This window comes from Streptopelia decaocto, assembly GCF_964273445.1.
Source record: "Streptopelia decaocto genome assembly, chromosome: 4".
In the NCBI taxonomy this organism is placed as follows: Eukaryota; Metazoa; Chordata; class Aves; order Columbiformes; family Columbidae; genus Streptopelia; species Streptopelia decaocto.
The window spans coordinates 64,856,910-64,881,838 of NC_138658.1; the positions used below are offsets into that span (position 1 = coordinate 64,856,910).

General features: G+C 37.7%; 1 protein-coding gene across 2 annotated transcripts in view; it reads left to right on the forward strand.

Annotated features, from left to right (window-relative positions):
* The window catches only part of STK32B (serine/threonine kinase 32B), a 175,560-nt gene extending 157,181 nt beyond the window's left edge, over positions 1–18,379 (forward strand). For both annotated transcript variants that reach the window (XM_082051224.1, XM_082051225.1), the window contains one exon: positions 17,122–18,379. In XM_082051224.1, coding sequence (XP_081907350.1) covers positions 17,122–17,260 — 139 coding nt within the window. In that variant the 3' untranslated portion in view covers positions 17,261–18,379. The remainder of the gene's footprint in view (positions 1–17,121) is intronic.
* The last annotated feature ends 6,550 nt before the right edge of the window (positions 18,380–24,929 follow it).

Genomic DNA, 24,929 nt, shown 5'->3' on the forward strand with positions numbered 1-24,929 from the left:
TTCTAATGGAGTTGTGAAATGTTAGAAAATAATTAAAAAGTTGTGACTATCTTAATGCTTACAATGCAGGTAATTACTTTCTTCTGTAATTAAAACTGGGAAAGGGATTATCAAGTTTGCACAGCTGACATGATGTCATGAAGGAAACAATGCCATGGATAACCCCATTTGCCTGTGGGATATGTCTATGCCCCATGCCAACTGCTCACAGAAACTACAATGAGGACTTAAAAAGAAGAAAAGGAAGGTTCTACAGATTTTTCATGTCATTTTGCATGTTCTCTAGCGGAAAAGAGACATTTATATAAGAGCTATAAACAAGAAAAGCCAGACCAAGTCAGCTTATAAAAGGTTTTTAGAAGGGCTTGGTGGACTTCCCTGAATCAGTTCTAGTATCAGTGAACTAAAAAACCCCTAAATTTTATAAGAGTTTTATTAAACCACAAAAATCAAAATTATCAAGATTGTAATAACAAGCTTAGAAAAATATTATGTTGATAAATCAATATAATGTATTTCCAATAAGTAGTTCATACCACTAGTAAATTTCCAGATATGACCCTCTCATCTACTCCAGAATCATGTGTCAAGGAAACCCAATATACAGCAATTTTTGAAAGATAAAATATACTAACAGACTTAGTTAAAATACTTTCGAAATCCCATTATATGTGCTCACCAGCATAGAACAGTTTGTTTTGACATGATTTTACTGTGTTATTCTCAACTCTTTTTTAGCAGTGCATAGGAAGTGTTTTCCTTTTTTTTTCATATTGCATAGCTACGGTGACAACACAAGCTATAAAGAGCTCTGAGAGGCTGATCAAGGAGAAGTTTAAACAGCATATAAGGAAAACTGAAGCAAAAGATAAAACATATGCACATCATTCAGAACAGCATGTGTTTTTGTCATTGCTTAATTGGCTTCAACAAGGTAAAGGAAAAATATTTAGTATAGACTTAAAATAGATCCTGCATTGTCTAAAGCCAGATCACAATCATTTCTTGTTTAAATTGTATTGGAGTGGGAGAACATGGAAAGCCTTCTGCAATGCTTTTTCAAAGACAAAAAAAAAGTTAATAAGGGGGGAAGCAAAAATGGTCTATGTACGAGGTCTTACCTGAAGAATATGATCTGAAGTTGATTTTGGGGACTTGTTTGGCTCCTCTGCTTTGGAAGCAGAGGTCAAATTTTTGAAGTGAAATGTGAATTCAAGTTAGTGGGAACAAAATAAGAGCAATGACAGTCGCAGATTTCCAAAGCCACTTGGCCGATCAAGCTCATAGGAACAGCTGCAGATGCTGAAAGACACGAACTGTCCTATGAACACAATATCCAATAATATGTGATTGTATCATGGGGTGAAGAGTCAGGCTCAAGCAGGGCTTTAAAGCAGTCTCAGATTAATGCAGCCAGATGTTTTGATGTTCCTCTACATACAGCAGAATTGCTTATGTAGTCTAGCTGTCCAAAAATATCTGCATACTTCCATAGATAGTCATTCAAGCTACAAAATGCTGCATTTTATTGTGATTTAAGCCTTCTGCTGAGTTTACTTAAGTCACACAGAACACTATAAAAGTCCTAAGAAGTTGTGAATCAAAAGATGTAGCCCATCTTTCAAGGGAAAAGATGGGAATCCCCGAACTAAAAGGATTCTAGGTAAAATTAAATATGTTTTTAATTGAGCGACAGAAAGTCAAGTAGTAATGTGTAGTTAGTGCAATGTTAGCTGCACCAGTTCCACAACATCTTGCAGTCCAATACAGAATCTGTTTTGATTGAATGTCTTGCTAATACTTCCAGGCTGTGTCTCTCTTTCATTATGTATCTTCCTTCCTGCAACAAAGACTACAAATCTTGAAATATAGCATATTTATTTTCTTTTCAAGAAGCTCAGGAGACTATCAGAAACTCTTAGCCTGCAGTTAAGGGAGGGGTCAGGGACAAGTGGGTGGGATAGAGAAAAGGCTTACCAGGCTAATTATAAAATAATTCAAATAACTGAATGAAGTAACTTAACAGCATAAGTTAATGCTGCCAAAGACAGAATGTGCACGTTTTCACTTTTCTATTACTTTCTACAGTTAAGTAACTGGCAACTGCTATTTATAGGAAGGTTTTAAGCAAGATGAGTACATGACAAAGAGCCCGTTTTAGCTAATTCAATCTTTCAAACAAGTAGGCTCAGTTAAAAAGACTGATGTTTTTTCCATACCTTTTCAGTAAGTCTTACATTATTCTTGAATGTAATTTATTTTGTTGGACCATAGTTTAACTATGTAGTTGATAGCTATGGGTTGAACCATAACTATGAGATAGGATGAAAGATTTGAAGAATCAAAAATTGCTTCAGATAGCAGAGTGGCTAAAGTGTCATTGGATGGAAGGCTTTATTCTTACTTGCACCAATATTTCAGTGGATGCAAGCTACAAATTAAACTATATGTCTCTTTTGACGTGATACAGATGGACGTCATCTGCCCACATCAACATTATCTTGCCTTTAAGAGAGGGGGTTACACACTGTCCTGATCCGATGTAAAATAAAATAGGAAAGTTATTTTGCAATCCAAGTTTGAATGTGGTGCAGGAAATGTTTTATGTTCTTCTTAAGAGTGTCAGTAAAATCTCTTACTTTTCAACACACAAACTAAATGAACTGTGATCTAAAAATGGTCTATGTACTGGGTCTTACCTGAAGAATATGATCTGAAGTTGATTTTGGGGACCTGTTTGGCTCAATTTGATGAAAAATGGTTGGTTTTTTTTTTCTGATTTTAAATCTATTTCTATGAATAGATGCTTTTTTATATCTAGAAATGCAGCACCAAATGTTCTGTGGTATCTGAATATGACTTGACAGCAATTTTTCAACAATCTAATCTTATTTAGAAGATGTAAGCTATATTTTCTATTGGGTGGGGGACAGGGAGGGGAAGAAAGATTGTACAGTTAAAGTCACACTGTTTGTTTATAGTTTTATTTAAAAGCTGGGTACAGACTATTTTGCTATTTTTTTGTGCCATTATCATTAAACGAATCCTCAAGTCCGTCTACATCTGTTTACAAATGTCAAAAAACTGAAACAGCCAAAAAATTAAGAAATAAGATTCAATATTTGCTTGTAGTGGAATCACATTTCTTACCCTTTGTGGTTCCTCAGCTTCTTCCTCTCCCGGAAAGATGTCTTAAGATTAAAGATGCGACCCAACAAAGAACAAAGGGAGAACACAGGATATATCTGCTCCTGGGGCAGAATAATCCTTCAGTTAGAAGCTTCACAAACTTGTCATAACAATTGTCAGCCTACTAATAAAAGTAAAATAATACAGCCACATATTTCATATATACAATGTATCTGAAAATGGGTTAGAATTCTGCAGAGCTAGTTTAATAAATGAGATTGAGGGATAAAGAAAGCATCCATATTTTTTAATATTCTAATAGAAACTTTAAAAATCTTACCAATTATTTTGAAGTTGGAGGGCTTTTTACTTAATACTAATATCCTATAATAGCATTGCTATGATATTCAGCTGTCTAGTCCCCACTGATCTGGACAGGCTTACTCCTTTCCTAAGCTACTGGTACACCTTATTTCTCAGTATTTGTTCAATGCAACCAAACTAAAGTATTCCACAAAAAAATCAGTCAGGTAGATGCTGCACATTTCCCTCTCTTTTCCTAGTAAAATTCAGACTGTTTGGCCACATTTGACACCTCTAGGTGAACAGACAGCTCTCTGTTCCCAGAATAAACAGCAAAATTTGAGGGAACATCTTGTAAACATGTTGTCTAATTTTGTCCATATCATAGGTGAAAAGCTTACTTAATATTCCCTTCATTTTTTTGTAAGATCAAATTTATTATCTCTTTCTTTGTAGTTCCTTTTCTTCCCTTCTAGTTGTCTTTTCAGATTCAAATTCAGAGTCCCTGAGTGTTCTCTCTCATTTCAGTTTGATTGGAATTGAATATTCATAATGATTTGCAGTATACCTCATTGAATGTACTTTTCTTAACAGGTATTTTATGTCACTTAGAGTCTCTGGAGATATTTATGTTATCATAATCCCCATAATATCTGAATGCTTTTTGGATGAGGTTATAGCACAACTTTTCTTGCCACTTTTGCTGACTTTAATTCACTTTAAATCCATCTTTTTTGGAGCATTTCAAGTGATTGTACTGCTCTTCACTGATCTCTTTCTTATCCCTTTTGTAATGGATATGATTGCTTTTGGAGATTGCTCCTTCAATTTCTCTTAATCAGAAAGATGCCTTTCTGAATATAATGGAACCCAGCTTGGTTTTGGGCACTAATAACTGCTGCTTGGTCATACAAGCCCTTTCACTTCTACCTTTGATTTCTGTTCATTACTACTGACTTAGAATTACCGGTCCAAATGTGACTCTCAGTGACTCAAGTTGACGAAAGGTTTGAGTATAGTAGGTCCAAGCTGGTCATTTTTCTGCAAGCATATCTTCAAATTAACTTTTTTTTTTTTTGAGAAAGGAGTGGTCATACAAAAGCCATGGTTTCAATAATGTGTTCCCTTCACAGCTTCATAAAAAAAAAAAGACTAATGAGTATCTAGAATGTTATTTTTCAAAGCCTTCCATGAAAAATGGTCTGAGTTTTCACAAGCAAGCAACCATATCATTGTAGTGGCTACACTTCACCAAATGAACATATAAATTCAGGAATGGAAGTTTGTGTGGGGGTGCATATACCAGAGCATTCTCTGTGCTGAAATGTGATCCTAGAAGGATTAGGATAACAGACGCAGATCCTCAGCACCTCAGATCAGCAATCCTTTTCCATTTACAGAAAGCTAAACACAAATACACCTTATGAAAGCTATTCAAAAGTCAATTCATAAGCAGAGAAAAGAAAGATACATCTTTATTTGTGCATCTCAGAATTTGAAGAGGAACCAAAACTGTATCATTCTAGGACCATATAAGATTTCTTTTTAATAGCTTACCTGGGACAAATGAGATCTGTTATAAATGAAGACTGCATAACAGGTCCTGACTATTCAAAGACTGTAAGGGATTACCTTCATGATTTCTCTTCATCTCTCTTCATATCCTAAACTAGCATAAATTCTCACTTGTTAGGAGTTTCCATAAATGAAGAATGAGTCATGAAGACTGAACTCCTTGTCTTGTTTCAGGAAACTGTTTTGGGGCCAGCTTCTGAAGCAATGCAGAAACAAGCCAGAAGCAACAGTATGGCCAGTCATTCTGATACTTTGTGTATCTGTTGAATGTATTCATAAATGAGTTCGAAAGGGAGATGAATGATGATGTGACATAGTCCATTTCTGATACCGGAGTAGTCAAAACTCAATCTGACTGCAAAGACCTGCAGTAGATTATGGTAGTTACGGTGTTGAGTTGCAAGGTATTAAAAAAAGGCAGCTGAAATTCAGTAGTGATAAAAGCAAACATGTGGGGCAGAAAATAACCTAAACTTTATCTTTAGGACAATAGACTCTAAATTAGCTTCAGTTATGAGGGACAGAGAGATTTTGAAATGACTGTGGACAGCACAACGTTTAGTAGACAACTAAAAGGTGCTAGTATGCTCAAAATTGTAAAGAAAGCTATGCAGAAAGGAACATCAGGATGTTAGTGTGTATATAAATACAGTGTACAAGTCTGCTTCCTTATCACAAAAAAAGACACAGAGGCCTTAGAATGGTTACAAAAAGAAAACCAGGACTGACCAGAGGTGTCCCATGGCTCACATTAAATGATTTCATAGACTTGAACTAGTTTGAACTCAGAGGCAACTGAAAAGGCAGAAACAGGCTAAACAAAAATATTTCATTTGGGCTTGACCAAAAGAGTCATTTTACCTCGAAACTTTCACCAGAAGAATAAAGGAAGGGAATATTTCAAAGCAAATCCTACAATCTATGCATCTGCTGACAGCTGAACAAAAGGGTGAGACTGCGTTCCTCAGCATACGCACTCAAGGAGCTAGGAAACGTGTCTTTCTTGAGAATGAGTTTTGGTCCAAACTGCTGAGAAATATCCTTATTCATGGGTAAATGCCTGTAATTTATAAGCTGGATTCTGGCTAACTAGAAAGAGAATTTTCTCTCTGTGGTTCCACAAAGTCTAAAAAAATACATTATGGGGAAATTCCATAGCTTCTTTCCTGTTCCTTGTACATGTGGATCTACAGATGTATCTAAACTAGAAAAACTAGTTAGCATTTTAAAATGTGGCTGAACAAGACAGATGTTGTTTAGGATGCACCTGGTCTTGGATGGATGATAACCCACTTCTAAGTGACACCTATTTTACTAGTTTGAACATGGCTTTAATGTTAGTGTTAATTGGCTGGTTTAGCATCATTTTCTTAAGTGGCTGTACATCATTTGATGTTTTAATTTATTTATTTAATCTCTTTAGTCTTATTTTGCTTTATCAATTCCCAGGGTAAACCTGAGATCTCAAGACATTGCAGGTCAACATGCTACAGCATCCAGTAAAATTAGTCACTTGACTTGCACATACTGGTATTTCACATGTCACTCACACCGCATGTGCACCTGAATCCATTATGCTTGATTATAAATTGCTGGCTGGTAGAAAATTATATTCACAGGCATTTACCGAACGTAATTACTCAGCAGGATCCATCAACCTGAATCAATTACCCATGGTGTAAGCATATTTCCCCAAGGTTTTTTGGAAAGGGTGGGAGTAAATGTCATGAGTATCAATGGTACAAGAAGACATCTGTGCTACATGAGGATACTAACTCAAAAATTTTACTTTCCACATTCAGCTGAAATAGAGCATATCTTTTAGTCTGTGCCTCAGTCATTTAAATTTAAATGGAGTTAAAACAGAGTTATTTGAATGATTACATAGTAATCTACTGAGCTATCAAAACACATACGTCACAGCACATTAGGAAAACAGACCTGAGATTATGACTGTTTCTATCAAAGCAATCAGTACCAAGAGTACATGTTTGGGGTCAAAGACAGACTGAGTTAAATATGAGTTAGATGCAGAACATTTCCTATCCCAAAGGGTGTACACAAGATTTTCAAAGGTATCTGAAATACATAGGAATTAGATGACAAAGTATTTTCCAAGACACTATCCAAGTCATGCAAAAAAAGCCATTGCTGGCAGACTCAGAGCATGAGTCTGTTACAGGCACGTCCGCATGGATGAACAGGCAATCACACCCCTCTGCTCCTTGGTGACTTCATTACCCTCTCTTGGCAGTGTTTATCGGTGTGTGCTGTGTACCAGGCTGATGGGACTATTCAATTTCTGCACGCCTGAACAATGTAGGTGTAAATTAGCTCCAATCCAGAAGCAAATTGGCTCTGCTAAACAGTGCAGTGTGTGGTGAGCTTACACAGCTGCTAGAAAGGGAGGGCCTGGAATCTGGTTCAGAGAGGAAAGGTATCTCTATTTTTCTAGAGATGCAACAAAACTATATTCCTTTAAACTAATCAATTTAGAAATAATTTATTATTTTAAGCTCCTTTAGTAGTCAGTGGCAAGACTTGTATCTCCCAAGGTTGGTCTGTGACACATAAATTAGATAACTTAGACTAGAACTAATTAATCTATGTTAGTGCCTCTGTTTATCCTGTAGAGAGAACCTGAACTAATCTTTCTGTTGTCTACAGTTAGCTGGCATAAAATCCATCCCACAGTTGTCGGCTCAGTTAATTTCTGCAAAACTGAACACTTAGCTGCCAGTCCAACCGGCACAGCTCATCTGTGATCTGCTGTTGTGTCTGCCTGTGCTCTCTGAGTGTCACATAAACAAGGGCATCTCATGGGGCACCAAGCACCACTTGTGGGGCAGCTGCATTTGAGCCCTATGTACCTCCTGTAGGCAGTAGGCCAAGAGCAAGCAAGTTTTAGGTGTGAAAATTATCAAGGAAGAGGTGAAGACTCATGACATTCACTCTTGCTAGTGATTTGATGAGGTTACTACTTGGACCCAGGTCTCCCAAAATACATACCTGCTATTACACAAACACACAGTAGCGTTGCGCTTCATTTAAAGCTGCTCAGCACATGTTGGTTCTCTAGGCAAAGTCTAGAGCGACAAGCAATTATCTGAGCCTACAGATGCTAATTTTCAGTTTGGAGTTGTGTGGCTCAGCACTGATGTGTTTCTGAGTGATGAGTGTTGACTCTGCTCCAGTCAGTTGTTAAGTACGCCTGGTCTGGCCCAAGCCTCTTCTGGCACAGAGCAAGGTTGTGCCTTCCTTGTTTATTTGAAAATGCTTAGCAAATTCATACACTTATCAGTGTTTTCTGTTTTCTTGAAAGCACTACTAAGATCACTCTGTGCACGAGCTAAAGAAAAGTGAACTATTAACTCTGCCATGGTTACTGCTCCTCTGTCAGGTGTAAAGAAGATTTTTTTTAATAAAAAAATGATGTTAGCTATATACAGCTGTCTTTTGAGATAGTTTTATTAGCTATATAATTAGTTAGTTTAATTTATTATATCTCTACAGTTGGCATTCTTTTGAATCCTTCCTCATTTTTCAGGTGTTTAACTCTTCTTCCATTTGTACTCTTTTTTTTTTTTTTTCTCTTATCCTGCATTTTCTACCTTCATTGTTGTTTACTGCCTGTTTTTTAAAGGCAGAATACAGGCAGTCTTTCATAGTGCTCAGTTGTTAGCATGGTCCCTGGTGTAATTTTTCCCAGGCCAAAATCACTGTCTGAAGCAATTCCCTTTATGCTTCAGAGGTTAACAGAGACCAAAGGCTGCCTAACAGGCAGCTGGAACGCAACAGCCCTGGTTTGAAGATTAGAGAGTTTAGCCATAAGGATGCAAGCCAGCCTGTGCCACTTAGCTTCAGGCATCAATCTCTGCACCATTTTATCTTCTGGTACAAATGTAACCGATGCCTAAAATACAGAAATTACATTCCCAAGCAAAACTCTGCTGCCTGTCATGAGAGCTCTCCTGTGTATCACTGGGGAATGGGAAGGGGATGAATACTTTAGCAGGAGTTCAGCTTACCAGGTAACTTAATCTTATGCAGGATTGTTATACCAATTAATTCTGATATATGTTGCTATGAAATCAGAGCATTTCTTTTCAAATTGGGGAATTTTGCAGAATTTGGCCAGAGATTGACCACTGCCCATGTGTCCTGACCGTGTGCCAACTCATCACCCTGCACCCTGGTTTCCTTGGAAAGCAAAACTGAGCATGAAAGAGCAAGACAGGATCTGCAGCTCACACAAACAGGGTGCAGACAATCTATGAATATCATATTTATTCTTTTTGTTAGCATGTTTCCTTAAGATTTACACTGAACAAAGGTTAGTGTTTTCTTTTTTATATATAAACAAATTTCCTAAACTTCTGATCAACTCATTGGCTTATTTTTTTTTATCTTTTTAAAAAATAAAGCAAATGAAAAAATTTCACTCCTCTCTGATATATTTGGTGGCTATTTTGTTCTGAAAAGTAAAAATACTGTTCCCAGATATGCTTATTCAGTTAAAAATAACCTGATCAGGATGCTTTGCTCACTTCTTTCTTCTTTTTTTTATTTTAACTTTTCACTGAAAAATGTAGTTGAATGAAAACCTGGCAGATGAGAACCAGTAACCAAAATAACAGAGATATAAGAGTAACACTCAATTACAACTGCAAAATGCTGCCAGCTTCTTCAATTTTTACAAAAATAGAACACAGCAAGAACCAATTTATAAGAGAAAGCTTTGAAAATGCAGGAAGAAAATTATCAAGTGTCCATGTATCAAACTCAATTCTTATCCCCCACAGTGGCAGCCAGGTGACATGCCAAGCTGCTTATTGTCTCAGAAATCATTCTCAGTTATCAATACCTCTACAATCTTTGCCTACAATTGATGTTAAAATGATGGCAGAAAAATAATGGGGAAGTTTTCAAAGAGGAGTTTAAGACGCACATGCATATAACTCATTATTTTTGAGAAGTCATGTGCACACTGCAGGACCTACATATTATTGCCAAAACATTGGCCCGATTTTGTAGTGTGTGCACTTTTACTAATGTGCACAAGCTCCTATGAAGTTTAAATAAGGGATTTTATGAAAGATAAAGTTTTACATGAGCTTGGGGAAGTGACTTTTTCTGGCTAAAGCATGAAAGATTGTGGGTGCCACGAACATTTTTACTTGATGTCAAACCAAGGCAACAGAGTCTTTTTGGGGCTGCTGGGAGAGTTGATGCAGAAAACAAACTGATGTGACCAATATTGTTAGTTTTCACTTGACTACCACCTACTTACCACTGAACACTCATTATTTAGATTGGAGAGGTAAACCAAAACATGCCTTCTCATGATGGTTATGCAGATATGTAAAGTTCGAGCTACCCAGCAGCTTTCTGTTTATACTTTCTATCAGATTCCAGGTTGCCAATACCAGGGGTGATGCTGGACTTTCAGGTGACAGTATGAGTCCTTTTGGGTCTTCACAGTCCAAATCCTTCTGTTATTTCTCACAATAAGTTTCTCTGAATAAGCCACTCCAAAATGTGAGGAACACAAGGACATAATCTGCACTTGTTCTATAGGAAGGAAAGAAGAAAGTCTTATTGCCACAGTTAGACTTCAAAGTCCCATTAAGTCTATTTTTTTACACCTTTTGACTGGAAATAAATGCTCTATGGTGCCACAAATTTACCAGAATGTTTATGTTGAAAGTTTCATCTTTGTTTTATATGTAACTGAGCAGGGAACCCAGTTCTGGTGAGGAATACAACCAGCCACTAATCATCTCCATCTCTTTAGAAAGCAAATTCTGGGCCATTTGGTAAAACAGTGCTTAGTTATCATCAATGCAGATTAGATGTCATCAGTTACAGGCAGTGGAGGTGTGGGGACAGTCAGAGCACCATCACCAGCACCATGAAGAAGTAATTGTGTTGACCACATCTGATTTGTTCACCCAGGTGTTTTTTGCTTGTGTTCATATACAAATTTTGATGCATCATTGCTGCACTGAAGAAAAACTAAAATTATAAACAAGCAGTGGGCAATAGCAGTGGGCACCAAACTGACACCTTGCCTGCCCTCAGTGCCAGGATGTCTCATTCCAGCCTTGGCTATTTACAACTAGCCACTATCTTGGCTGGACATGTTGGGTATTCCCAGCTCTGCAAGTAACCCTGTGAGACATTGCTAGGGTAGGGTTCCTCGTGCTTTATTGAGCTCACCTTCATGGCCTTGTAACACTTTGTAAATCTTGTTTTCCATTTGACTGGAATTTTTACAACTTCAGCATATCCAGCAATTTTAGTTATAACTTCCACACTTTTATTTTCTGTGACCAGGATATAACCAAACAATGCCTGTGTCTGTCAATTTCTGGCTTCTTCTAACTCTTTTACAAAGTTTCATTGCTAGATCTTTTCTACTGAGAATGAAAAGTCTTTAGTGCAGTATTTTGAGATAATATTATCTTTCAAAGAGTCCATGTTTATCAACTGATATTCTAAAAATATGGTATTTGGACATAAGGTTTTCCTGAAATCCCTTTTCTGAAATCTCTTTTCTAACTTCTGTTTCCATGCTCCAGTAGACAAACCACAGTGACATGCACAGAGATATGTAGCTGAAATAGTTAATTTCTGAGCACAGTCATTCTTCATGATAGATTAGGGTTTTTTTTTTCTCCTGATTCAGACATGTTCGTAATTACCCTTCTAGCAACGCCATCTGGACAAGACATCAGCATTACTTATGTATAGCTGCTAAATCATAGAACTGAAGTGGGTTTCTAACTATTTAGTGAGCTGTCCCCCAGGATTCATGAATTTCAAAAGCTAGCATAGACAGGCTTGATCTGTTCTGACCTCAGACCCCCCTTCTTTGTGAAGAATTACTGGGATAAATGTTGCTCAGATTTATCTGCTCCTTGAGGCTTCTTTCAAGGGATGTAAAAGTTTCCATTAATAAAACTTCTTTTTCTTCAATAAAACTGCTGTTTCTAAAGCTCATCTTATTATGCCAAGCCTTTCCCCAAAGCAAGAGCACCTGTTTTCTGCAGCAAAGTATTTGAAATATCAATAGGCCAAGGTAAAATGCTAAATCTAGAAATGACAAAGTAAATTCTACTGCCCTTTAGACTACTTTATTTCCTCCACATTCAGGACAGTGAGTTTGCAACATTAGCAAACTCACCAGCAGATTTTCTGCAATAAAGAGTGTCTTGTAGGACCTGGTACATGTGGCAATCTCAGAAGACTGGTAGTTCTGCCCAGCTTGAATTATCTTTTAGTCAGTATAAGTTCTGTCCTAAACAGTTGCCAAGTGTGTGCCCATTGCTTGAAACATCTCCCATTTCTGAGGCTTCAGTTTCACACTGACAGCCTGGCAAGACCCATTGGTGAGTACATCGTCTGCACAAAGGTGTTACCATGCACAGAGGTATTGTTCGGCAAAAACAAACAGACAAGAATGACAGGCAATGTAGCAGCCTCCATATAGCTCTCAGAGTAACTACATTATGTAAACCTGACACCACTGCTCTATATTACTTCGGGTTTTTTTTGACTAACAATTTTTCCATCCTTTGAATGCCCTTCCACTGAGCAATATCTGATTCAAGATCCAGCATTGGAAATCAATACTGCAGGAACTCTGCTATAATATCTGAGTATCAAGATAATAAGAATCTTTAAAACCTTTCCATAACTCACATGGACACTTTCTCTTTACCAGAAACACTGTTGAAGCCCAAGGCTTCACTGAAGGCTCAGTTACTTTTCTTGATGCATTCCTGTAGTGGTTGGCACAGCCTCTTTCTTCCTTGCTGCTGGAGAGGAGGTTGTTCAACACTCAGCGTCATGCACTGTCAATATTTCATGGATCAATGGTGAAGGGAAGCAAAACTCAGCTTATCTCTTTGTTGGTTCAGCAGAACCACTCTTAATTCCCAGCATAACTGCCTCAGGGACTCTATGTATTTGTACAGAATTGTCATGGAATAAATGTAACAGAGACTGTTTAAACTTATTTTCATCTTCTTTTCCCTTCAGGATATATTTTTTCCATATGACTGCCCACTAGAACCACTTGTTCACTTTTTTCATCTGCAGTTGGCCATTTTACCACTTACTCTCAGTCAACAGCATTCAGCAAAGGAGCAGCTACCTGGTTCAGATCCACAGCTAAGTTCTCATATAAGCCATTCATTCTCCCTGGGCCTTTATCAAGTTATCAGAGCCTGTAGCTACATCAGCTTAAAGGCAAGATAACTCATTCACTGAAAAGCAGTTTTCTACACATGATTTCTTGCACCAGTGCCATTTTTAAACAAAATGTCCCAGACTGCATTTATTTTGTCATGGTTACAAGAAGCATGTTGAGGTACCTATGTTTTTGAAAAGCTGAGGACACGTGATGGAAAAGTACTCCAGCTCTGGCACCAAGGAATCAAGAATTTATGAACATGAGATAAATTTCACTTCTGTAACTGTCTAACATTTTAACTGAAGAGACTGCTTGTTCACAGATGCTGTGGTGAGATTTGTTTAGGTCTTGACCCAAGCTGATTTGTAGTTTGGAGCTAGATTGAAGTACAGACCAATTGCTGTATTTTATTTTTTGCTGAAATTGTGGTGGTTTGGGGGGAGGCCTTAGTCTCTTAGCAAATCTGAAATTTTGACAGCCATGTTTAATCTGCAACTTTTCATCCTTTTCATTGAACTTATCCTACTAAGCAGCCTAATGACAAACTTCCAATACTTTTCTTCATCTAGTGAAAAAAGCTGAGTGATTTTTCACTTTGGCCTGCCATAGTCATAGCAGTATTTTTTTTTTTCCTGCAGTATTATATTTAGCCAGTCTACTCTCTTTACTTTTGTATTTTTATATATTCAATAACGCATATATGCGTAATTACATATGCAGTATGATTACATTTTGCTTCATCATATATGCCACCTTCCTTTTTTAATCATCCCAGACACCAGACTCTCATTCCACATTTCATTCAGGCCTGTGAGGCAGTGAGCAGTACTTAGAGGCACAAAGCTCTCAGTTTCCAGTGTTCTCAGCAGCAGCTGCCTCAACAGCTGATGTGCAACTATGAGTAAAGTCCCACGTTGCTCGGCACGTTCCTGCTCTTTGCATCCTTTGCCTAAATGAGAGTGGCAAGCACAAGTCTGTAACATGCTGTGTCACCATTTTATCCAGAAAAACCTCCTGAGGGCATGGATTTGATAAGAACACAAGTTTTCATCAGTCCAGGCATGGCTGAAATGTCCTTTTTGTTTCTATTTCTCAGCCACAACTTATCCAGCTCAGAATTATGACTAGCTCCAAGCCATATGAGAGTTTTGACAAATGTAATTCCCCCTCAGCTTCATCTCTCCCCATTATCTTCACTTGTCAAGAAAGAAGCTGAGGCACAGAAAGGGCCCAAAGGGTGACAGAAGTAGAAACAGAATCAGCATCTCCTGATTCTTAGTCCAGTTCCCCAGTCCCCAGGAAACATTTGTAAGTAGGTGTCAGCTTGCCCATTTAAACCCCCTATAATGAAGTCTTTAACATAATTTTAATAACTGGATAAAGTGATTGATAAATTATTAAACATTTAAATAACAGTTAAATTTTTACTACATATCAGGTTACTAACCGATTTTTTATTTGTATAGTTTGTAAATATCTGTAGTGAATCTAGATACAGAAATAGAATTGTCTAAAAAGAGAATACAATGAAGAAATGCTAAAACAATGTATTTCTTTAGCAATTCCAAACCCCCATAAAATAGCTATGGTTAAATAATAGACCTGAGGAGTATGGACAAGTTAAAAGAAAATAAATGAAAATCAACAATATAAACCATTGCTGTAGAGAGTGAGAAGTTCGCCTCTGGTCAGTGGTAACTTTTGAACTCAGCATGGGCTTCATTTCTGCTTTTTCCTACTGTCCTCCTCACATGCTGCCTTTATGCCAGTTTGAGTAGTTTGAAAAGAAAAATAATTGATGTTTTCCTGTGTTATGTTGTTTTCAAGAGACTTCTTATTTCTCCATTAATTTAGCAGTACAGTAAATGCCTTCTTTTTCAGCATTTTATGAACCAAATAAACATTAAACAAATTCAGGGAGAAAAACACTTAGACCAGTGCAATGATTCCTCAGATCTCCATAGAGTGAAAATTTGTGTCACTCCACTATTGAGCAGTTTGCATAGCTTTGCAACCCAGAGTTTGTGACATGAGTTTCCAAGCACTGTAGCTTGTACTTTAGTCTTGCAAGGGCCAGTAGCTCTGATCCTAAGGCAACTCAGGATTTTGTATCTTTCAATTACTCTCCTGGTAGTCCCTGAATCTCTTTTGAAACCTGTATTAAAAGGGCTGTGCAGAAATGATGTATTTCCGTTTTCTTAGAACCCTTGGGTGAAAATTCATTGTCTTGTTGCTTTGTCAACATTCATTTGAACGACTGGTTCTAAAGCTGATGGTTTGACGGGGATGGTGGACCAATTTCTCATAATGAAAGGAATGTCCCTAAGCTTGTTTGTCATGAACATCAGTGAAGATAGTTCATCGGCTTTTCAGTGAGGGACTGTAATATCTTGGTCATCCATCGGTCTATAGACTCACTGGTAGCCACTGCATTTCTGGTGCACTTGAAAAAAATCACTTTTAGGGTAAATGCTTTTTAGCAATTTGTTCCTCTAATCTGTTTTTTTATTGTTTTGTTTGTTTGGTGGTTTGGTTTTTTTTGCTATTGTTGGGGTCTTTTGGGTTTTTGGGGGGTTTGTTTGGTTTTGTGTTTTTTTGTTTTTTTTTTTGTTGTTGTTGTTTTTTTGTTGTGTTGTGTGTTTTGTTTTGTTTCCCACTATGCCTTCTAGTTTTTTATTTAAGTGTTTGTGCTCTTTCAAACCTAACTTATTTGGATAGTGTTTTCATTGTTTTTATTTCTAAAAGTGTCCTTTAGTTCTCTTTTTAGCTACAACAGAATTTTCATGTCCTTTCACATTATTTTATGAGTCTTCAGTATGATATCTCTATAGACTTCATGACACCTGGAAGCATTTCACCCTTAAACTGACCCTTTAAATTTCATTTTTGTATGCTTTTTCATTATTTAATGTTTTCTATGTATTCAACGTTACTTGCAAAGGTTTTTTTTTGGAGTGTATCATATATACCACTATTACAAACAGTTTCTTCTATAGTGTCTCTGGTGCCAGCTCTTGGTGCCTTTTTTGGAACTACATCAACAGCTGTTTCTCATTTTGAGAAAACAAACAGTCGGGGAAAAATTCCTCCAAAACAGCAGCTGTTCATGTTTTCAAAAAAATTGTTCTCTACCTCATTGCTTCTCCATGAATCTTTACATCCTTCTTAAAAGTACTTACATTCTGTCTGTGTTTGGAGGAGAACACTGAATATCACATGAATCACAGTAAAAACATAGATGTTGATACTATTGTTGAACAGAAATGCTGAGAAGCTTGATGATAAAAAGATTGTTGGGGACTGCAGGTACTACTAGGGTTCCTGCTGTTGTCTAGGCAATTATTTCAAAAGAAGATAACTTTAGAGTTTTTAAACAGTGTAAGATTTTTTTGTTGTTGTTCTTGTTCCTTGAAACCACCCAGGAGACTTTGACATATACTAAGTAATAACAAGAAGAGTGGTTAATATAATTTAATCTCATGGGGTTTTTTCTATTGGACTGATGGAGGTTACTGATAATTTTGTAGGACAGCAGAGAGGAGCAGCTGCTTACTGCTGTGATGTACCCAGTCAGCTACTCTCATCAGGCTTGACCTACCTGGAGGTTTTTTCAAGGCACAATCTGAGCAGAGGTGCTAAAGCCAGAGAAAGCACCCTCCTCTGCTGGCTGTGTGTGATAAGCTTTAATGGGAGAGGTATTTGACCAAAACCCAATGGCACATGTTTAGGAGGAAGCTATGATCAGTGTTTAAAAGAAATGACAGCTATAAAGCTCAAGGAGTTAATAGAGATTGAATGGTACAGGAATCGGTTTTGCACGCAAGTGTATGTGGCTACCCACAGGGCAGGTGATGGCTGTCATTCTGGTACACTTATCTGCACACAATAGCTATATCAATATTTTTAACCTCCGGCAGATTAAGAAGACAGCAGGATCAAAGTGGACAGACTTCCAGCCTGGGCAGCAGAGCAGCCCTTCAGAGCCATGAGAAACTCCAAGACGGACGTAACAACAATTTACTGGGACATGGCTGCACACGAGGCTGCAGCAGCTAGTGAGGGTTGGCCCTGCAGACACCATCACCCTGGCAGGGTGAGGAAAGGTCCTCTGCACATGCCTTCACCTTCACCCCTTGCATCCCAGGACATCTGACTTCTCCAAAAGCAGCATCCGCAGCCCAGTACAAACCCACAGAGCACACCAGCTGAGACTTTCCATGTACAGCCCCTCTCTTCTTTGGACTCTGCCACTAGAAAAATGACCATCAGCAACAAAATACTGTTCTGTAAGTAAGTGTGACTGCCCTTTTCAAAATCCTGGAAGAAAACTTGAAACAGTTCATTAGACAGTCTCTCAAAGATTGCCACATTTCTGGCTACTTGCAAGAGACAAAGTCATGTTGGGGTCAGGTTTATATTGAAGGCTTTATGTTACCCTCTCTGTCTCCATTAATTAAAGTGGTCCAGTATGGAATTTTATGAAACTGCCGGACGCAGCTGTTTCTGAGCACCTGCTGTTGAGTTTATTAGAGATGTATATAATGTAAATATATGAATGTGGTGTCAGAAAGGCCAAACACTGAATAATTTCATTTAAATACCTGAAGCCCATTGAAAATGTTACAGCATGAATGTATTCACATTGTTCTTTAACTTCATGCATTCTGCTTTGTAGTAAAAGATGTGACCCTGGCCAAGTTAAAGTTTTGATAGTGGCTTTAGTGGATGCGGGATCAGACATATCAGTAGTCTATGATCATCATGACAAAGAATGATTTTGTAACAATAGGCTGATTGAACCAGAGTTAAAAAACAGCTTAGTAAGGAGAAGTAAAATAATTAGGAATTTGCTAGGATTCATAGTTAGATGTTGTAAAATGTGAAGAAGTTACATGTGTCTCTTTTTTCATGGATCTATTCTGGATGATAACCATTTTGAATAGAAAGAAACACTCTTTATCCAAAGTATTGCGGATATGAAAGCCTTTTTTATTTTTTAAGTTTTCTTAAGTAGCATCCACAATTCCAGACATATATGGTATTTTACAAATTGTACATCCATATTTTGATAATAAATGCATGCTCGTTCTGTGCTATTGTGCTTTTATTTTTAAGGGTTACCATCCGTACGCAAATTTCATTTCAACTTTTTTAAACAAATCAGTTAGGCTTTTGGAAGTGTAAAACATTTTATTTGTAACAATCTATTTTTACTGTATTGTTTCCATTCTATCTTCTACTAAACAAAATTCTTTGTAATTGAATCTATTTTTAAATTTGGTTTCACATTATATGTAATTTTTGTCACAAATTTTTCATAAAATACAGATTTTTATTGCTCCATGAAATGATATGGTGTTCCTATCAACAACAGATCAGTTTACAAATGTAGTAAGGTAAAGATTTTACATGTGTAACGAAGATGGTGTTGGTCTACTTGCTTAATTTGGACATTCTAATTCAGGCTGGGAAGGCACTTTAGAAGTTAATGTCTACCACTTTACAGTCCTACTGCATTTTGGTTCGTATTGTAGCACCCAGATTCTTTTTGGATGATACAAAACTGGAAAATGTGCTCCAAGAGGGCAGTTTAATGTCACCTTCCCAGCTTTGGGGCTGTAGAGCACAGGAACAGGTTGTAGCAAACATGCAATTAAACATCCCAAAATGTGCCTCGGGTGGATGTCAGGTCGGCATTGCTGAGCGTTCTCCTTCCAGAACCCCCTGTCGGGCTGCACTGCCTGCTAATGCATACAGAACCATGAAGAAGCCTGGGTTTATGGAATTAAGATCCACAGCCTTTAGAGTACAGTTTCATCAATGACTGCATTAAAAATTTGGGGAGTTTCTTGCAGGCAGAATTTAATTAGCAGCAGGATTCTACCAAATATTTGCAGTCTGATCTGACAGGATGCTGAGTGTCTTTTCCAATGCTCTACTGAGTTGTTTTTGAGCAAAGCCTGGTTGTTTGATAGATGACATCTACTCAAATGTTTGCACAGAGTATTGTGCATGAATGTAAGCTCACTCAGACACTTTAATTTCACGCTTGTTGCCACACAATCATTTCTCAAACAACTCTACTGATTTCAAAAAGAAAAAGAAATCATGGTACCAATCAGCTTAACCCAGAGTCCATGGCACTTTCACTGACTGCAAGTTGAACCTTGTGCTGCATCTTTGTCTACTTATTACACAGGTCAAAGAATACCCTCAGCTATACTGTGGAAGGCAAATATAGTCTTAGTTCATCTTTCCTGTTGAGCAACATAGCTGTAAGGAACTGGTCTGTCATGGGAGGCCCTCAAAATGGTGCAGAAGAAGAGAGGTCATTCTCTATACTACATGCTTTGTGAGGACAGAACAAATACTACAAGAGAAGTTACACAGTCTGGGAATAAGCCTGAGAAATGCTTGGCTGGGACTTGTCCCCCCTAGCTTCAAGCATAAGAAAAATATACATCTGCAGCCGAGTTAGCCAGATTTAGGCTTAAAAATAAAGAGGGGGTGGGGAGGGAGGCAGGGGAGAGGCACTTACTCTGTCTTGATTGTCTCTTTTGAGAGATGGTTCTCCCTTACCTCTGCCTTCGTGGATTATGAAGTCAGTGTACACAGCTCAGATGTGGACGTGCACATTTTGCACTGACATTTGGATGAATCTTGTTTATGATGGAACAGACAATTTGTGGAGATGCAGTCTAATCCTTATGAAAAAAATTTCTGATTGTTTCAACAGGAGTAAGAGCTGTTTAAACAATTTTTATCTTTACATGCAGAAGTTGTACTAGAAGGATGAGAAATTACACAAAATCAGACTCGTGCGCTGAATACCGCCTTGTTTTTCAGCAGAAATGAAAATGAGGAAAGCAACCTAAATAAGATATGGAAGGTTTTTACAAAATACTCAGTGAGGTGGAGAGGAAAAATAAAGTGAGACAGTCATAAAACCAAAAGAAACTCCTTGGGACTAATCTATTCTATACAGCTTTATTACCTTGCAAAAGCAGCCAGTGATCTTAACTCCCGAAGTCTCATCTGGTTTCTTCAAACTATTTCAAGGGTAAAATATTGTTTCCCATTTCTGTTCCAGGGAAGAAAGTAGGAAGTCTAACACAGCTGGAAAAGCAGTTTGCTGATACAACGTTTTATTGCAATGCCACTTGCTCTGTGGTGTTACAGCTCTGATTACATATGCACATTCCCACAGCATCAGTCTGTGTTAAACTCTGCCAGATTTGCCTTCTGTTCAGTTTGCTCCTTCTACATTGTGTATTAAATATTGGAACCATACTGTAAATGTTTAATTACTAACTGTCATAAAATACAAATGGCTCCTTTCATTTATAATCTTGATAAAAATGATTAATGAAATATTTCCAGAAGTTTTTCCTCTGGTGTTGGGGCATGGAAGGGTTGGTTATAGATCTTGGCACACTACTCAAAGTGGCATAAAAGTCCATAATAGAGGAAATACTAGGCACCAATCCCTCAATTCGTTCCTTTCATTTAGATGTTTTCTGCTTGCAGAAATATGCGATCACAATTTCAAACTGTTTTCTGACAGTTTAAACTAAACCTAAATATTGGTACTGAGGTACTGTGGTAGGCTGAATAAAACCAAAGCATTTTTCCATTTTCCAGTTCAGTAGCTATACCAACACTTCAGCTATGAAAAAGGGTCTGCCAACATAGGAGAAGCTTAGATGGTTTGGACAGATACATTTACAGTTTTAGTGGGAGATGAAAAGCAAGCAGATATTCAAAATGCATTTAATTAAAATAAAACGCCACAGGTATAGGCTTGAACCTCCAGTGCTCTAGCACCTACCTCAAGAAGAGACCTGGAACAAACCACTGTGCTGCAAATAAACCCCATTATTTCTATATCATCTGTGGCTAAATAGGTTCATGTATGTGTGCTCTGAATCAGAAGCAAACAAAGGGAAGATCCCACTTGTTTGCAGTGCTGGGCTGCTCAGGCTCTGCCTTATTGTAACAGCAAAAGGAACAACTTATAGCAGCCACTGGAGCCAAAGTCATCAGCCCTGCTAGGAAAAGCAGAAATTATTTTTTCCTACACAGCAGTTGCAGTTCAGTCCCTAAACAAACGCTGCCAACAGGCCTTGTGGTAAATTTTGAATGAGCTGTAATATAAACTTTAAAGATCCTTCTAGTGCTGCACTAAAACCTCCATGATAGATTGGTGTGATTCTTAAACAAGAGCTTTCCAGTTCTTCTTCTGGAGAGCATACTAGCAGCTAAGTAACTAATTTCTTGTGCATATTGTGCTTAATCATCTTAGCTTCCATTAGAGTAGTTACTTCTGTTCATCTGTATTTTAATGACTGGACCAGCTACTCTCTGACCAGCACAGGAAAATGTTTTGATATTTTTAGCCTTCATTTAGCAATGCAAATTAGATTGCTATAATCATGTTTGTGAGAAAATACACAGTACAATCAGGACCTTAATAATGACTGATATTAGCTATGCTCTATACATCAAGGATTTTGGCTCAGAGTCACAAACTCCCTTTTTTTTGTAATCTTTAATTGGGAAGGAGGAATGTATCTACTCAATTACACTGTTTTTTACAAAATAGCCAAACCATCCTCACGAGTCCTCCCAGAGACTCAAAATCATAATGTAGAATAGAAAGCTTTGTTGTTTGATGTTTGAGGTTTCTTGAAGTCCATTATAAACAACAAAGTCAGCATAATAAAACCTCTGCAGCTTTCAGTACCCATTAAGAGAAATAAAACTAAGAACAACCCTGGAGTCCAAGTCCTTCTAAACTTCATGTCTACGAATACAGAATTGTGTAAAATCAGTGTCCTTTGAGTGGAATTACCTGAATAGATTTAGTCATAGACACTTTCAAGGCCAAAAATATGTTGGAACTAGCAGTCTGAACAATTTTTTGCATCTTACATTTTCACTGTTTTGATGTGTGCTATATTACATCCCTGGAATTTTCCCACAGTGATTATTTTGTATTTGAAAAAATCCCTCTTGGAGGACTACTATACAATTTAATTAGTGGTTATAACTTTTCTGTACAATTCTATAGTGAAGATAATATTCTCCAGTCAATGTGTTAAGATATTGAGGCAATTTAAGTTTGGTTAATTAGTAATGAGAGAATGTTTTATGTCTTGAGCCCTATGATGACAAATAATATATCCACACATTAAGGTAAGTCAAGCCAGGCATTACTGTAAGGAACTTACAGTTTGAACTAGCTTTATAAGATATAACTTGAAGCTGGAGATGAACCAGAGAAAGTGTTCAGGGAAGCAGGTAACGGTGAAATCAGCTTATTAAATGTAATGAGCAACCACATAATGTAGATTTATGGATTTTTTTCTGCATTAAATTACATGTGACATCTCCTTTAAGGCCATAAATTTCTCATTTATATTTGAAAGCTCAAGCTACATAATCGTGGAGAGTAGAGAAAGGGATGGGAGAGTGAAAGCAGAGCTGGCTGCAGTGACGTCAGTAGCTGCCATCAGTGCCTTGTCCTCTGCCCAGCTTAGGCCAGCTATAGCACAAGAGGATAGTTTCACTGAGTGGAAAACCTCTGCAACTGCTGAATCAAACCAAAGAGAAGTGTTCAAATGAAGAAGTATGCAAAGAGGATGAGAGCTGTCATCACAGCTGCCTTGTTGCTTCCGCACCACCTCACAAGAACCAACACGTTCACCAAAGCAAAGCGCACAGCAAAGCCTGTCACCTTCAGCAGGGAAGTACTCCTTGTGAAGGGTTATTCCTTGAGTTTTGACTTTCCTTCCTTCCTTGAACACGTTGCCTGATGGAAGGACACCAGCAGATATGGTGCCTTTGACTTGCTTCCTCCTGGTATGACTCAAACGGCTCCTCCTCTCTTCCTCCCCTCCCCTCCCCTCCCCTCCCCTCCCCTCCCCTCCCCTCCCCACCACAATTCCTAAGCACTGTAACACATCAGAACACCCATGCCTTAGTGCTATAACCTTCTCAGAAGGCAATTAGTTATTTTCTGAAAAGATTATATCTATAAATCCTGTCTTTCTCATGGTCTGGCAAGGGCATTTGCTCTACCAGGCTGTGGTGTGCAAACATCCACATGTTAACACTGCAGCAGAAATCAGTCTATACTGAACACGGTTTTACTGACACAAATCAATCACTTTTCTCCCGAAGTCCTGCCAAACACCACCCACAGACATACATCCCCACCTCCTCTCAGAAATGGACCCATCAGACAAGAGACCCAGTTTTTCACCCACACTGTTACTGTTAACACAAGTCACAAACTCCAGGAATCAAACGTCTTGGAAATGCTTAGAACCTGTGGAGAAGCCACAAGGCCGCTGGTCAAAGTGTTTGGGAGGTTTTTCTTGTAGCCAACATTCCTCTTACCACAATACCAGACTTAATTTTATATTTTTCAGAGAGGTACACATTAATACTGAACAGCTAATAAAAAAGAAAGAACACTAAATAGAGGAAGACAACCAGCAAAGCAACATTTTAAAGAGATTTCTGGAATATGTTTTTACTATCTTATAGGCACAGCTATTTGAATAAACAACAAAGTGTGGTGCTTTTTTTTCTTTTCAGAAATGTGAGGCATTATCACTCAATCTGGGCAGACAAATGCCTCTAAATGTACATAACTGATAGTGTGCTCTCATGATAGCAGTAGCTTGTAACTTTCATTACTTTCTTCTCATGATTTTTTTCAAGATAAAGTCTCTGCCAAAGCTTGTAGTAGTGACTTTGAAACTTACAGGTCAAACCATGTGAACTACATTTTAAAAAATAATACCATTTCACACTATCAGGCTTAAATTTTATTACTTTTTTTTTTTCTTTCATCTATTTTGCAGATGAATAGGATCACATAACTAGGTTTTTCTGGATCCTTCATTGCTTCATAGTATCCTCACTTGTATTTGTCTCATCTTGAAATACATAAACATTCCCCTGGGAGCACACAACACACTCCTGTCATGGGGTTTTTCAATCCTTCCACATAAGTGAAGCTCTCTGTGCCTCTAAGATATTGTTCTGTCCGTCTCTGGAAAAACTCTGTGAACTGCATTGATTGTTTACTATTTCCCCACCAGGTAAGTTATTCACATGAGGCTGCATCACCATTTTTAAGATGCATGACCTTGTTCGTATTTCATATGGTCATGTTTTATGCTACTGTAGGATCTTACTTTCTCCTTCCAACCTGACTGTGTCAATACCAATTTTCACCTTCCACCCTGTTGTACTATCATATCTTGTTGGCAGGAACAAGCTTAGTGGTTTATTGAGCCAGTATCTATACTACAGACATATCCCTGCTTTCTTGAAGAGCATACATATGTATGAACAGATTAATTGACTGTATTTTTTTCCTTGAAGAAAAAGGAGTATTTATTTATACTAGTTGAGAACAACAAATCAAACCTTTTCCATTTAGCACACTTCAAATAAGAACTTTTCTCCCTTCCTATCAACTATTTAACTCAGTTCACAAATGAACATTATGAGATTTAAAATGCATTATCTGCTGAAAACATGCTTGCATTTTTCTTGAAGACAGTTATTCCAAAACTTTCCGTAGAAATAATGCAGCCATCCCTGTGATCTTTTACACTGGGATATGCTCATTATCTGGCATATACATATTAATCTACTATTAAAAGGTTTAGTTGTGTGAGATAATTCTTAGTCCATCTACCTCATGCTC